Here is a 15,769-nt window from a genome sequence, read left to right as displayed (position 1 = left end):
CGTTGATCTGCTAAGCACCGTCTTTAATCCAAAATAGCTGCTAGCATAATTACAGATCTTTATGCTTACAATATTTAGCATAATTACAGATCTTTATGCTAGAATTTAGTTTTAATTGTTTGACGCATTAGGAATTCGAAACCAACTTAGGTTGAGTTTATCAAAAGTCATGTTAAGAAAGTAGAAATTTTGATAGATGATTATGAAAAAACTATATCAAAAGTATACGTGACAAAATCTCATTGCTTAAGTTAGCAAAGACTCGTATAATTCAAGATTAGTATTGAGTAGTATTCTCAAATAGACTAAAGGATGTAGTGGGGAGTTAATCCATGAGATATTTACTTTGAATCATTGATTATTGTTTAGTTGTGAAGACATTTGTCAAAATAGCTTATGCTAATTTTAAAAAACATTGAATTAAGCATTGGGATGAATAGACATATTTATCGATATTGATTAATTATTAAACCCACAATATTATTAAGTTGCTCATGTATTGGTCTCCTTTATCACCTTTCCATATTATATTTTAATGCATGATGGGGATATCATGCTTGATAAGCAATATGAACATGTCCTCTAATATAAATAGACTTAGAGTTAGGGTTGGCTTCGATGTCTTCAGATGATGCCTCGTATTCATATTTAATAGCATCATTATCTATTATAAATATACTTGGGAGTTGGGATCGACTTTTTAGTTTTAAATAATACTTTATGATTATATTCGATCACATTATTGTTCGAGGATATTTCATGATCAAATTCAATCATATTATCATCGAATGATATTTTATAGTCGAGTTTAGCTATATCATTATCAAGAGATGCTTAATGGTCAGGTTCATATTATTATCATCGGATGATACTCCATGACCGGATTTGATTCTATCATTGTCAATAGATATTTCATAGCAAAATTCGATCGTGTCATTATTGGGAGATGCTTTATGGATAGATTTGATCACATCGTTATCAAAAAATATTTTATGACGAAATTTGATCACATTGTCACAAATGATGCTTTATGATCGGATTCAATCCCACTATTATCAATGGATGCTTTATAACCAAACTCTATATAGGTCGTCAAATGATGTTTCTTGAGAGATGCTTTATAGTTAGATTTGATCGTATCTAACTACATAGTATTTCATAATCAAATTTGGCTAAAGACACTTATAACCAGATTCATTAGATGAAACGTTAGATTATATTTTATGGGCATCATCGAATGATATTTCATAATCAGATTTAGTAGTATTATTGTTAGAAGATATTTATGACTGACTGGATTGTGTTATCCTCAAATAATGTTTAATAGTTAGACTCGATAGTATTATCACTAATGAATATTTTATATATATTAAATTATTATGTTATCCTCAAATAATGTTTATTATTCCTTGAGCTCAATAATTCATAATCGACTCCTTTAACTCTAATTACCATATAAATCCTCAAGATCTAAATTATAGATGATTTAGATCTATAATTGATGCAATGGGAGTAAGACGACTTTAGCTCCCTTGAATTCGTTCAAAAATCTAGTCTATTGAGATTATGTTGAATTTGTGGTATTATCTTATAATATTTATTTGGGAGTATGGTGGTATCAATGTTAACTTGATGCTAACCTTATTGTAAGCATACTACAATGTATGCTTTAGAATTCAACATATTTTCTTTAAGGCTAAGGGAAGTGTGATGTTGTCAATGGATCAATCATCCTCCAACCACCAACCATACCATGAAGATAAAGAAGGACGAGGAGCAATTCTAGCTTGTAAGCTAATGTGAAGCAGGCTTCCCCCACCACTTTAAAGAGGAAGAAGAAGCATCAAGACAATAAAAACTATGACAACAGTAGATAGTAGATCAAGTCAATCAATACGTTTCAATGTGGTCAACCCATCCAATTCTTACGCATACTAACTAAAACACATTCATTGCTTACAAGATATCTTAAAATCGATCATAATGATTACATAGAAAAATCTAATTTTTATTTCCAAACAACATCTTACAATATGCTACTTGAATCCATATGAGGACTCTCGATGAAATTGATTTATAATCTAATCTGATATCTTAATCATGTCATCCTATAATGGTCATAACATGTGATTCTTATTATTCTGATCGACACTATTAAACTAAAGAAAATCATAATATCAAACAAAATATTAGTGTTTGATTTTTTTTTAATTATATTTAATTTAAATATTGTATTGAAAATGCTTAAATACTAAAAAAATATCTTATGGTCTTATCAGTTTTTTTAGCATTTGTAGGACACTAATAATTTTTTAATTAAAATATCTCGATTTAATAAAATAAAATTTTATTACAAGATGACATTCTTCCCAAAGTATCCTTTATATCTTCTATATAGTAATTTTTTATTTATCTTAAATATTATTTAATTTTATTTACATGATTATATTATTATTTATTTATTATATATATCTGGATCAAATGAAATTTTTTGTAATATTAAATATATATTTATTTATTTATTACTTTTTTAATTTAAATAAATATATATTTATTTCTAGATAAATATTAAATATATCAGTAGTCAAATAATAATTAACTTTCGAAATATAAATCTCAGCAAACATTCGAACCATTCCGACGCAGATTCCAACGCACAGGCGCATCCCTACTAGCTAAGCAAAGGCGATGCAGCTCCGCTCCCACAGCCTCGTACATGACGCCCGCGTCCCATTCTCTCCGTCGAGCGCCACTCGCCTCTCCGCTGTCAGAGCTGCTCTCTCCATCCACCTTATGCAGCGCGGAACTCACAGAGGGCCCGTCCTGCGCCGCTGCGGCGGACGGTGCGTCCGCCCCGTCGCAGCGAGGAGCACCGAGGCGCCTGGTTCAGTCGGTGACATTAGGTTCTTTAAGATGCTTGCTTGTCCTCTCTTGTTTCTGATCTGATTTAACTTGAGGAAAAGTTAGCATAAGGAAATGGAATTCGTGACAATTGTCGTCAAGGGTTCATTCTTGAACCCACATTATCTTAGGAATTAAAATGATAACATGTTTTGACTAGCTAAAAGATAAATTGTTCCGAGGGAATAAAGAAAGTGAGGATTTCTTGTAGTCGCGATGATTACCTTTTTGGTGGGTCTTGCTCAAAAGAGATTACTAGTTTGGTGGGTTCTATGTTTGCGAGTGTTCTTTTGTAATGTTTAGTGCCGCTGCCTGAATCTACTGTTTCAATTCCCTTTCTATAGGAAATTTATCTTCTCTGGTTCCCTCACGGGATTCCATGATCTTGACCTTTATTCTTCGGAACGGAAGTAATTGACATCGATACTGCTGTATCGTAATTAATTATAATATTTTTAGATCTGTTTTGTTTTTTCCATTTCCTTATGAGTCTTTTAGATAATTTAGCTCCCATCTTCCTCTAAATAAGGAAGATTGCCTGTGAAGTAAGTGCATTGCACTGCTTGCAAGTTGGAAAACTACTTCTTGAGTTTTTTGTTGGTTAAATTTTAGGTATTTGGAACTTTGCTGGAATTTCGAAGGTGTTATCTCCTTATCAATTTTCTGTGTCATTTACTTTCTTGCCCACTTAATTTGTTCTAATTGTCTTCCTCTCAATATAGGACGCAAAATTTTTTCGAAGTTGAGCTTAACGTCAGAGATTATGAAGTCGATCAGTTTGGAGTTGTTAATAATGCTGTCTATGCAAACTATTGTCAGCATGGTAATATTTATTTCAAGATCTATGCACTATGATTAGTAGAATTGGATTCAATTTATGCCTTATTATATGTGGTTGAATGGTTCAATAAAACTTGATGGTTTTCCCATGATGCATTTTTCAATTAATAGTCTGCTTCTGTTTGATTTTGAAATTGAATTAGTAACTTGGTAATCTAATCAAATCGAGTAAAAGCTATGTTTCTTTCTTTTTTTTTTTTTGGGCAAAGGAGTAAAAGCTATGTTGATTCCCAACAAAAAATTGGGATTAAATCATGTCTGAAATATTTTCATTTTATTGTGCATAGTGATGGAGGGCTTTTTTGGCTGGAAACAAGAGGAACACTTTATCTCCTAGGATAAGTCTTTTCAAAGATTGATATCAGGAGTCCTTATTATTATTTTTAAATGAATTATCTTTTACGTATTGTTGAGCATAAAAAATTATCTTTTGCAGTGTTGTTTGGTGTAGATAGTGTCCTATCATGAGTAGACCCATTGTATATTTCCTCATAATTATGCAATATGATGTCTAGAAAAAAATTAACATGGTTTATGCCTTAATCAAAATTTCTAACAGAATACAAATGCTTGCATGGTCTGTTTTCCTTGGATGAAATTGTTAGAGTTCAGTATTGCCTGAAAAATTAGAAAAGGACAATCTATCCAGGTCTGTCTTTTAAGAGATTTTGGATCTAACTGAAATCTGTATGAATCCAACTGTATTTATTATTACCATGTGGGCTTTGGTCAACTCAAAATTTAAAGAGAAAGTCAGATTGTGAATGTCATTAACTGCCTGATTCATGGACTCGTCGACATTTACAAAACTTTGTTTCTATTTCTTTTATCTTTTATTGGCTTGTATGTGAAAGAAAAGCTGGAGATGATATTGGCTAAGGTATCCTCTAAAGATATGTCCATCTTTTTTTGTGTAGGCAATTGCTTGGAATTAAAAAAAAAGAACACAATATTTTTTGAATTGTGGATGTGTGGTCAACCAGATTCATTCACGAAAACATCTTGTTAAAGAGAATGAGAGAAGTTAAAAAAGAAAAAAAGAGAATGAGAGAAGTTGATGCTTGCTGTGATTTCATTTAAGTCAAGTGCATCATTCTTTTTTATTATTTTTATCACCAACAAAAAATTAAATAAACTGCAGGTGGATGCAGGAGTCAATGTGGTAAGAAACTCTATATGATATGGCTTCTTCTAGGAAGCAAATGCAGGAACTAGATTAAGAACCTGGTATGGACATCTAAGAGAGCATTTGAACCACCAAAATTTGTTCGTCTAAAGAGTTGGTTTCTTTAGGGGTTGATACTTCTTTACATCCTGTGTTCTCATTCTTCTATTAGACAATTTTTCAAAAGATGTTATAACCACTTCCTACCATCAATATGAGTCTCACTCCTTATCCTTAGATATGGTAGCAATTCAGGAGTGAATTTCTGGTTTTTCCCCCCTCTCCTATCTAGATAATTATACTTCTATATTGTAGTACTTGAATTTTAATATGGTCCACATGAATGATACCTTCATGTGCATTCTATGTGCAATTTTACATTAGATCGGCTTAAAATGGATATACCTTGTTATGTTGATATTTTTGATACCATAGGTTAAACTTGCATGGAATTTTATGCACATGAGGCAGATTCATCGGTCATTGGAATCAATTTGTTGTTTAGGATAAGTTAGTTACTAGATGCATTTAAATTTTAATAGATAATTTCACTGGAGAAGCCAGCAAGAATATGAATGTGGATGGTGTTTGCTGGTAGAAAGTAGATGTGGAAAAAGGAGCATGAATTTGAGGATAACAGAAATATGTGGAAGAAAGAAACAGGCAAGGTGTATGAAAGAAGAAAGAAGGACCTGATCCTTCATTTATCAGAAACAAAAATAAAGAAAGAATGTGAATAAAGGAAAATGCATGCCGATTCTGGGAGAAGATAATTTATTTCAAGAAGAATGGATACAAAGCTAAAGAAGGATGGGAAGAAAGAAGTAATGCCAACTAACAAGATGTTCCGTAATTTGAATTGAATTTGCAGCTCCGCTGTACTTTGTTCAAGACCTTCCAAAAATGTCAATTTTGAGCATTCAGGTGAGCTCCCTGTTCCATATCTCTTATGGGAAGAAGTTATGACTAATGTCAGTTGGAATGACAAAAATGACTTGGGAGCTATTATTTGAACACCTTGCTTTTCAGTTTTCTCTTCTGGTAGTGGGAAATAGAATTATTGGGCAACTATGGTGAAGCTTAATGCATCTGACATCCTGACAAGCAGAGAAAATGTTATATGCATTATATTTTCTTAAAAATACAACTGGATGATCCTGGACCTTGGTATTCTATGGTCCTTTACTTTTACCTGCTCTTTCTTAATTGGAGATGTCTCCCCCTATTGATTTACAAGCTACAGTTCCTTATTCCTTAATGCTGCCCGTCTTTTGAATTCGATTAGGCCGTCATGAATTACTTAAGAAGATCGGGATTAATGTGGATGCAGTTGCTCGCACTGGAAACTCATTTGCACTTTCTGACTTGCGGCTGAAGTATATTTCACCATTAAGAGTATGTCTTGCTTCTGGTTCATCAAATTATTGCATGCTTAAAAGAACTTGAAGAAGCACAGAGCTTCTTCTCTAGAAGCATCATGGGTTTCTATCCTACTTGTTCATATGTTAAAAACAATTCGTTTGACCTTTTGAACCCAAAAAATAAATAAATAAAATTTGTTGGTGTTCCCGGAATTTTGCTAATTAATTGACAAGATATCCGGATCGATAGATGATTTGTTAAATAAGTGAAGTGCACAGACAGGCTTTTGAGTACCAATTTGGAAAACCAAGTGGCTACCCTGTATAAGTATGGTGCTTATGAAGTGCATCACTTGAAGAAAACAGTTACTGGAATTTAGTAGTTTTCTCCCAACTCATGCTGACAGTTTATTTTGTCGATCTATATCAAATTGTAAGTTCGTGTCTTCATTGGGTTTTCTTGCATTATCAGAGTCAGGATAAATTTGTTTTAAAGGTGAGGGTTGTGAGCATCACGGCTGCTCGAGTTATTATGGAACACTTCATTTACAAGCTGCCAGATCTGCAGGTATGCAATAAACTTATTTTTTAGATTGACACCATTTGTTAATGTGCATCTATAAATTCTTTGCCATCTTGTGTCTCTTCAGCCCGTATTGGAAGCAACTGCAACAGTTGTTTGTCTCAATGGAAGCTATCGTCCTATTCGGGTGCCAAGTGAGTTGTCAGCAAAACTATTGCAGTTCTCCTTGGATGATTCAGAGTGATATTCCTGTAAGGTTGTTAGCATGTCGTGCACTGCATTCAAAATTAGCAAACCAATTGCCGATGCTTGTAATACTTTTGTTACGGACATGTGCATTTATCGCGGATGAAATTGTTGAAGCTAGGAAATCCTTTGAATGTCTTCTTTTTTTCTCGGGAAGAGACACCCCAGTGATTAAAAGATGACTAGGATGTGTGTTGTTAGACTTGGAGTCCATTGTTAACATCTACTATGCATCGTAATTTAATTTTTGCAATACATGCTGAAATATGAAAGTGCCTTATAAGTTTTGAAGATATATATGTTTTTTTTTTTACAAAGGGTAAATGATGAAGGTGAGATTTCAGTCTAGATGCTGACGATAATCTTCAAGGTTCATTGCTTTGGTCTTTTTTTTGTTTTTTCCAAACTGTGATGAAATATATTTTGTATGAGTTGATCCATTGGAAGGAATACTTGCAATAACTATAATTTATTTGTTTTAATCTCGTAGCATATCAATTATGTTTTCCCTTGTGCAAGAGAGATGGAAGAGTAGAAGGTAGGAGAAACAAAGAAAAGAAAGAGAGACTAGGAAATAGTGACAGTGAAGACAAAGATGATTTCGCTTATATTAATTACTTTGCAGCCGTCTGCTGCACGAATTCATCTTTATTAGGAAAACATGATTCCAGCACTTAATCATGAGATAATTAGGGAGGGAAAATAAAGAGAAAAAGAGTTACATGATATTTGAACGTGAATGATTTTTTTTTTGTGTTTTCTTGTAATTACAGTCTTCTATTACAACACACACTCTGCATCTCCTCCTCCTGTTCTTCATGCTTCACTGCTCTCGTTGGCAGACGAACCAATCCCCACCTGCAACCAAGGGGAGCTGTCTTCTCCCATGTTGATGTTCTTCAGCTCGCTCAGCTTCGCTCTCTTTACGTTGCTGTCCACTTCGTCGTCCACGTTGAGACCAGATATCTCGGTGTTGTTGTCGTCCTTGCCGTGGACGTTATTGTGATCGTCGTTCTTGTCACTGCTGGTGGCGCAGGCTCTGTTTCTGCCGACGTCGCGGCGATCGATCCATGCCTGTAAGTAGATCGCTGTAGGCATTTGGAGTCGTAATGGACTCCCGATGTCCCTCGTCCCTCGAGCGATCTCATCGGCGCGCGCAGGCTGGTTGAGATCGAGAGGTTCATCGAACATGGGTCTAAGCGTCAGCTGGTGGGGAAGGTTGGCGTGGTGCGGTAAGGGTTGGAGCTTTAGGCCGGGGTCCGGCGAACTGGACGTGATCCAGTGGCACCGCTTGTGCCCGCCCAACGCCTGCCCCGACGTGAACACGCGGTGGCAGATGGAGCACTCGTGCACCTTCGACCTCTTTCTGAGCGGCGTAATGGCCAGCGGAGCCGGGTCATCGAACGGCACGATCGCCGTCGAGGTCGATGCGGCCGCCACGTTCTCGTGGGTGATCACCTCGTCGTCGGGCGGGGCCTCGTCGAGGCCGTCGTGCTTGACGGCGAAGCAGCCTTTGACCTTCTTGTGGCTGGCCCGGTGGCCCCCCAGCGCCTGGTGCGAGCTGAAGACCTTCTTGCAAGCCTTGCACTCGAACGTCCCCCTGGGAACGCTCGGTTGCGCCGGCGGCAAGAATGCAGGACCCTGAGGAATCTCCGTCGTGACACCGACCGCGACCGTTTGCCGCCGCCGGTCGTCCTCCTTGCTCGCGGACGCACACGACTCCTCGGTCTCGGCGATAGCCGCCGGCTCGACACGGGCGGCGGACAGCATCATCAGGCAGCTGGCGAGGTCCTCCTCTTCGCTCATCCCGACCACCTTCGCGCGCCTGGATCGCTTGCCCTTACTCCACCCCGCGAGATCGACGTCACCCTCGGACCTGGACGAGGCGGGCACAGACTCGTAGCCGTCTTCCTCCTCCTCCTCCTCGGAGCTGCATCTGCCGTGCTCGAGGAATGACTTCCACGACAGGAACTCCTTGCCGCAGTTCTCGCAGACGCGGCAGCTCCTGAGGCGGGCGGGGTTGGTGCGGAGCGCGTACATCCGCTTGGTGCCTGCGGCCGCCGAATTCATCCTGCCATCCCAGTCGCTGCAGCCGGAGGGGTCATCCTCAGCGTCGGCCGCGTAGTCGTCGACGATCCCGTGAGCGCGCATGTGGCCCCCGAGGGCGCGCCCGCAGCCAAACCCCTTCTTGCATATCCGGCAATAGTGCCTGTACGTCTGCTGCTGCTGCTGCTGTTGCTCTGGCTGTTGCTGGTCCATCACCATTGCCATCAGAAGAAGAACAGAGAAGGGTGGAGGCTTTGTAATGGTTGCGGTTGAAGGCGGAACGGGGTAAGCAGAGGTTTGTATGGTGCAAGACTAAGCTTCTCCTCTTCCTCTCTCTCTCTCTCTCTCTAGTTCTCTTCTTCCTAGTGGTGCAACAAAGTTGCTCCCTGGTTTGTAGCTGAGGTGTTGGTTGGATGTGGAGGGAGGGGAGTAGAGCTGCGTTGTAGTGGTTGGTGACAAGTGGGTGCAAGGAGAAGAAGCCTGTTTCCGGGTCAACGGTCATATACCCGCTCAGTGAACGGTGGGCATTGCAAGCTAAATTGTAGCCCTAACAACCAACCATAAATTAATCCACGTTTATATGTTTCTATTAAAAATATATTTAATAATTAATGTATTATTATTATTATTATTATAAGATAATCATGTTTTATATTTTAAAGATGTATATTAAGTACTAAGTTTTTGGAATCAATGATTTTTATAGGTATTTGTCCATCAAATCAGTCTAAACTAAATTGAAAAAATTATCTATCAGATTCTAAATTATAATTAGAGTTAAAATTGAAACATGTTTGAATTACTATATATGTAACTTGACATGATGAAACTTATAGATACTTGTTATTCCTAGATGAAGCCAAAAACAAAAACAAGAAGTGCAAATAGAACTAATTTATATAAATATAGGGAATTAAATAAATTTTATAATTAATATTAGGAGTATTTGGCGATAATAAATCATGTTCAAATATTTATATAACAAGTAGCGACGTTCTTATTGTCCCAACAAAATAACCATTTAGATTCTATTTTTTATTTTATTTTGGAGACATAGATTCCACAGCTTCCACACAAAATCACATTCATCTTTATATGCAATTGAATTAGATAATCAAAAATAATATATATATATATATATATATATATATATATATATATATATAGAGAGAGAGAGAGAGAGAGAGAGAGAGATTAACCTTAAATTCAAGATTCAGTTTGGAATTAGTAAAATCGATTTAGTTTAGAATCAATGGTTCGCCGAGCAGATTCGATTTTAGTTCTAACTCGATTCGGTTCTTGTAATATCCCATTAGTCCCACATCAAAAGTGCTAACTCGATTTGGTTCTTGTAATATCCCATTAGTCCCACATCAAAAGTGGGGAATGTGTATGATTAGCTTATAAGGGCATGATGAGTGTACTACGTAAACTTCAGCTTAAGCATTTTAATCCGCGGTTGAAAGGACCAAAATAGAGTTATTGGCCAGTTGGCTCATCAGACTCGTGTCGTGACAGTTCTTGTTCAAATCGATTAATGATACTCTATTTTTTATAGAGATTTTAGTCTTTTATCACAAATATCCAAAGGTGAGAGAAAAAAAAAATTATGAATAAAAATGATAAGATAAACATGCGAATTTGAAAGTAGTCATTGAATACATGATTAGTACAAGGAAAACGATGACTAAATCATTGCATTTAGTGCACCCTCAGCCTCATCAGGCTGTGCCAAGACTTCATCATTCCTCAGTACCGACGAGTAACCTCTATCCCCACCATATGATCCAAGAATGCTTTTGTTCTTATATCATCAGTCTCCTTCGGCGACAAGACCACTCGTACATCTTCTTCCTTTGGAGTGATTGGAGAATGGAGATTGCACCGTGCCATCAGTCTCATTTTCGAGCTCACAGGTGGCTGATCCCACGAACACAATTGATTCGTCTGGGAGAAGTAATCTCATCTATTAATCTGAGCAAAAACATCCATTGGTCACCACCACATCACACAATTCAGATCCATTATTGAGTTGATGCGGCTCTGAGGACCATAGAACGAACGAGTTGTCTCTCTCGGATTGTTCCCTGCTTCCATCAACAGTCGAGTTCATCGTGCTGTTGTCCACAAGTGGAGCTCTAAAAAGTGTGGAAAAGCAAGTATAGACGTGGGCGATGTCATTAACATATAGAGATGTGGTCGTAGAGAGCTGTGATCCATGGAAAAGGATGTCTTATCTTGGTAGTCTATCATCACTGCTACCCACTCCACTGACCTCCAAAGACGTGCATCATTTCATTTCATGCTTTGAGCAGAGCAAACACGACGCGGTCAAACGTTCACACCTCCAGCAGTGAATTCTAAGACTTCCTACGACGACTTGAGATTAGCCGGTGACTGATTCTGAGACAAGTGTTGAAGCAGCGTGACCATTCTGCTGTACTCGTCTAAGCTCATTGGTTGCTGTAAGAATGCAGTCGGAGACCATGATAATGTCAGTCAGCCGAAGCTGAGATTAGGGTTGCCATGCATGCATGCAGCTATGACGAACCGGGGACGCACGTACCTGTGCCATCTGACAAGCGAGGAGAGCCGAGAAGGGGTCGGGGAGGACGGAACCGACGGGCCGCCGGTCGCCGATTCCGTCCCAGCCCCCGGTGGCGGCGAGATGAAGGAACGCCGATGGGTGGAGGAGGGGCAAGACCGGAGGGACGGAGCGACCTATCGAGGCAAAGTCCATCAGTCCCATATGTGGCAGCTGCGGGAACTGGGCCATGTGGGGTAGCAGCTGCGCCACCATTGGCATCTGCAGCTGCGGCATGGCAGCCACCATCATGCTACTAATCCTGCTCATCATCTGCACCTGCGCCTGCAGCTGCTTCAGGTACTCGATCACCTCGTCCAGCATCGACGCCTTGTCGGTCTTCCTCATGCAAGAGGCAAAAGCTAATCATGTCTCTGAACTGTTCATGGGAGACAAGGAAGAACGATTCCCAGATGCAGGGAGTCTTTGCACCTTGCTGGAGTTGGGCACCAGCTTCTGTAGAGTCTTCATCCGCTGGTTGATCCTGTCCCTCCTTTTCTGCAAGTAAACAACAGCAGCAGTGCACCATGAAAGGAGGAGACAAGAAGAAGAATAATACTGCACTGCGTGGGGACTCTCTCTATCAAGATTGGAAGCATCTCCCCACAATGATAAGCCTTAATTATTTATTAGACACCAAAAAGACAACAATCATTTCCTTTTGCTAAGTGAAGGTAGAGATCACATCCATTAGATAGTCCTTTTCTTCTTCATGTCCCACATGATTAGCAAGCCACACATGTAGTGTCTAATGCTTGTATTATTTTGCCTCTCTATGAGCATCTGCTTTCTATCCTCCATGGCCAAGACTTGCAACTTCTTAACTTGTTCTCCAACCAAAGGATGACCCTCTCTCTCTCTCTCTCTCTCTCTCTCTCTCTCTACATATGTTTTGGTAGGAGTTTGTGCTAATATCTCATGATGATGTGATGGACACCCTAGTGAAAATGATCAAATTTTAGCCCCACAATTATCATGTCTCTTATGCAAATGATAGGAACAAATATATATCTTTTAAGACCAGTATTTATCATTGATGCTATTTCCTTGCATTGGCTACCGTGCTTCAATCATCACCACAATCTTCTTAAGGTCTGGGAGTTTTTACTAAAAAGCCTGTAATTAAACATATAAGAAGGAAAGTCTCAGGAAAAGAAAAGGTCAATTATATTATATTTCATGTTCTCAATAAGCATATGGTTGTAATTATTAATACACAAACTAATTTCTAGAATCCAAGTGATTTTTTTTTATTTTTCTAAAGTTTCTTGAAATCAATTATTAATGATATAAACTCTCCTGTAAATTTATTAGAGATTACTATTGAAACAATAGGAAAAGCTACTACTTTATTAGTGATATAAAGCTAATTATTGCGTTTCCAAAAGCCAACTCGTTTTTGATTTGACTATTGACGTGACAAGTAAGACATGAAACTGCTTCTCGTGTCATATCCTCAATTTATCTTGTAAAAGTGTATTTTATTTACCGGATGTTTGAAAGATCCGTCAATTAACTCATGATTTCAAGTGAGAATTGCCTATTTTACAATGTTTTTGAGCTATCATGAACATGTGTTAACTAAGGAAAATGAATCATCATTGTTTTTGTACTTACACGTTCGGACTGGTTGTGGATGGCGGCGGCTCTGCTCTTTTTGGTGGCGCCGGAAGGCTTCCCCACCTCCCTTTTGTTGTCCTTCTCCTCTTCATCGGACAAACTATCAGGCTTTGTGATTCAGCCACCGGAGGAGCCAAAACAATGACGACAATAGTGAGAAGGTATCATGTAATCAAAGCAAACAAGAAGGATTTTGATCCAAGTAGTAGTAGTTGTTGTTCTTCTTCTTCTTGGTGGTGGTGTTATGATACGTTGATGTGTGCATGAGAATAACCTTCGTTTGGGAGCTCGTGTGGCTGATGGATACGTGGTCGTACAGGGCCCGCACCTTCCTCTTCCCCAGACTCGTGTTCTCCGTCTCCGGCCAGGCGGAGGTGTCGGTGGCCGTGGCAGTGGTGGCAGTGGCGGTCAGGCCGACGTCGTCCTCCCTCCACGTGTCTAGCGTGACGAAGGTGGTACTGTCGACGCGGCCGGGCAGGGATCCCGCCGCGCTACCCTGGCTTGAGCACACCCCCACCATCCGCGCGCGCTTACAGCAGGGCGGCGCGTCCGGGTCGGCGATCCGGTTGCTGGCGACGTCGTCCTGGCACGGGACGAGCGCGTCGACCGCCACGGAAGCCGAGCGACGAAGCCAGCCTTCGAGAACAGGGCTCCTCGCCGCGGCGCCGGTGGCCTGGTTCACCACCGACTCCAGGGTGCCGCTGGGGTGGTGGTGGAGGTGGTGCTTGCTACAGGCCGTGTCGGCGCCGGGCTTGGCGCCGGTTCGAGACGGGACGAGGCCGTGCAGCGCGAGCTGCCCGTTCTCCCACGCCAGCTCCGCCACCTCGTAGCCCATCCTGAACTCCACAACACCCACAACATGAACCTACAGAAGAAGAAGACATCAAGGAAAACGAAGAGCAAGAGAGCAAGCAGCGCGCACAAACGGCCGAGAGGAGCGCCAGAAGGATGGTAACGATGAAGGGGAAGGTTGGATGAGGAAGGGTTGAAAGGCGGATCATCAACGTCCCAGCTCGGCACACGCTGGCTCATCTCTACTGCTGCTTCTCCTCCTCCTCGCTTGTAGAGGGGGAGAGCACACACAAACACAACCATATATAAAGAGATCGGAAGAAAGCAAACGAGTGGATTCAATTGTATCATGCAGATCACAACACAGTAAAGGGCAGTGTGATGTTACGGAGACGCGAAGGTGATTGGGTAAGATTCGATGAGAGGATATGGCTTCGACGTCAGACGCAGGGCACAGATGGTGGGCACGTAGCCGGCACCGTGTCCACATGTCAGGCGCGGGAGAGAAGGCCCTGCTGGCTGAGCTTCTATTTGGGAATAGTGTGTTCGGGTTCGTGGTTAGGCTCTCCCGGTGCTTCCGGCGAACGCCGAGATGCGCACGGCTTTTCAAACCTGCTTCGGGACTTGCGGTCCGGCGCGCGTGGGATGTGTTTTCTTGCCTTCGATCTTTTTGTGAATCAGTGCGCATGGGGTTCTCCTCTCCTTTATTGGATCTAATTGACTCGAACCTTTGGTCAACCATCACAACGGATGGATCTAAATAAATAAGTAGATACCTGAATCAGATTTTAAATCAAATACCTAAGTAGTTAGTCGCCCGAATCAAATCCAATTGCCTGAAATTAGTTGAATTTGTGTTTCAACAGAGTTAAATTAGGTAAGTTTTAAAAAAAAATAATGTAAAAAAATTTCTATATAAAAAAATTATTTGACCTTTATATCTGTCAAATGCATCGTCACCTTCGTTCTCATCTGATACATATACTAATACTTATCATACTTATTTTTACCTTCGTAGATGTTTATCGATTTAATTCTCTCCCCTTCTATCTTGTTGAATCCATCCTTATCTTTATGAATTCTCGTTAATTCTTGTCATTAACATAAGAGACCAACAATAAAAATACAAGTGGAGAAGGTTATAGTTATGAAAGTAGAGGTAGATCCGATGGGATAAAGAAGAAGGGAATTAGGAAATAAGCTAACAACTGCTTATATTATGAGTAAGAACGATATAAGTGGCTCACATAAGGATAGATCCAACGTGAATTAGTATGATTTGTAAAAGCAGGGATGAGTTCGACAAGGGTGACAATAACTAAAGGATAATATCATTATTTTTAAAAAATATGCTTACGAAATTTTTTAAAAGTCAGAGTGCCAACTAAAATTTTTAAAAAATAAAGATTTTTTTAGAATTTGACAACAAGTTATTATATATAATATAATATATAAGTTTCATAAAATAAATAATCACTTCCTTTTGGCAAATGAATTAGTGACCATATTATAAATATATTAGTTTCTCCCACCGCATTAAGACGATGATAGATGAATGTTTGTTAAACGATACAATATGTCTTGTAAATACTAATTATCCATGTAAACAAATTTAAATCATTTGCAGTATTATTGAGTAATTAGATTTAAAAATATATTTTTACTATTATTGTCATCATAATAGTCGATAT

The 15,769-nt window shown here is 39.5% G+C and overlaps 3 protein-coding genes across 3 annotated transcripts; 1 reads left to right on the top strand and 2 right to left on the bottom strand.

Annotated features, from left to right (window-relative positions):
* Window positions 1-2,653: 2,653 nt before the first annotated feature.
* On the top strand, window positions 2,654-7,233 carry LOC103993288 (acyl-acyl carrier protein thioesterase ATL3, chloroplastic-like). The gene is made up of 5 exons (XM_009413296.3): window positions 2,654-2,903; window positions 3,624-3,724; window positions 6,192-6,301; window positions 6,740-6,835; window positions 6,918-7,233. The coding sequence occupies exons 1-5, from the start codon at window positions 2,689-2,691 to the stop codon at window positions 7,032-7,034; spliced, it is 639 nt and encodes a 212-aa protein (XP_009411571.2). The 5' UTR covers window positions 2,654-2,688; the 3' UTR covers window positions 7,035-7,233.
* A 619-nt stretch (window positions 7,234-7,852) lies between these two features.
* On the bottom strand, window positions 7,853-9,418 carry LOC103994250 (zinc finger protein ZAT4-like). Its single transcript, XM_065122106.1, has one exon. It carries the CDS (start codon window positions 9,305-9,307, stop codon window positions 7,853-7,855), a length of 1,455 nt encoding a protein of 484 aa, XP_064978178.1. The 5' UTR covers window positions 9,308-9,418.
* A 1,287-nt stretch (window positions 9,419-10,705) lies between these two features.
* Window positions 10,706-14,368, bottom strand: LOC135619037 (transcription factor UNE10-like). The gene is made up of 6 exons (XM_065120608.1): window positions 14,209-14,368; window positions 13,561-14,122; window positions 13,284-13,394; window positions 12,099-12,164; window positions 11,649-12,005; window positions 10,706-11,545 (listed from the first exon to the last, which is right to left on the bottom strand). Exons 1-6 carry the CDS (start codon window positions 14,316-14,318, stop codon window positions 11,453-11,455), a joined length of 1,299 nt encoding a protein of 432 aa, XP_064976680.1. The 5' UTR covers window positions 14,319-14,368; the 3' UTR covers window positions 10,706-11,452.
* Between the last annotated feature and the right edge of the window lie 1,401 nt (window positions 14,369-15,769).

This window comes from Musa acuminata, chromosome BXJ2-8 (genome assembly GCF_036884655.1).
Source record: "Musa acuminata AAA Group cultivar baxijiao chromosome BXJ2-8, Cavendish_Baxijiao_AAA, whole genome shotgun sequence".
NCBI classification, from domain to species: domain Eukaryota; kingdom Viridiplantae; phylum Streptophyta; class Magnoliopsida; order Zingiberales; family Musaceae; genus Musa; species Musa acuminata.
The sequence above is the reverse complement of the archived record's forward strand: the minus strand, read 5'-3'. Positions and strand labels throughout refer to the sequence as shown.

What these genes read in the sequence shown, in the direction of transcription:
- LOC135619037 (XM_065120608.1), bottom strand. Translation starts at nt 14,318, where the DNA reads ATGAGCCAGCGTGTGCCGAGCTGGGACGTTGATGATCCGCCTTTCAAC. An exon ending in TCCACAACCAGTCCGAACGT is followed by an intron (nt 12,165 to 13,283) that starts GTAAGTACAAAA and finishes GTTTACTTGCAG; the next exon opens with AAAAGGAGGGACAGGATCAA. An exon ending in TCGCTTGTCAGATGGCACAG is followed by an intron (nt 11,546 to 11,648) that starts GTACGTGCGTCC and finishes GCATTCTTACAG; the next exon opens with CAACCAATGAGCTTAGACGA.
- LOC103993288 (XM_009413296.3), top strand. Translation starts at nt 2,689, where the DNA reads ATGCAGCTCCGCTCCCACAGCCTCGTACATGACGCCCGCGTCCCATTC. An exon ending in AGTATATTTCACCATTAAGA is followed by an intron (nt 6,302 to 6,739) that starts GTATGTCTTGCT and finishes TTGCATTATCAG; the next exon opens with AGTCAGGATAAATTTGTTTT. An exon ending in ACAAGCTGCCAGATCTGCAG is followed by an intron (nt 6,836 to 6,917) that starts GTATGCAATAAA and finishes GTGTCTCTTCAG; the next exon opens with CCCGTATTGGAAGCAACTGC.
- LOC103994250 (XM_065122106.1), bottom strand. Translation starts at nt 9,307, where the DNA reads ATGGCAATGGTGATGGACCAGCAACAGCCAGAGCAACAGCAGCAGCAG.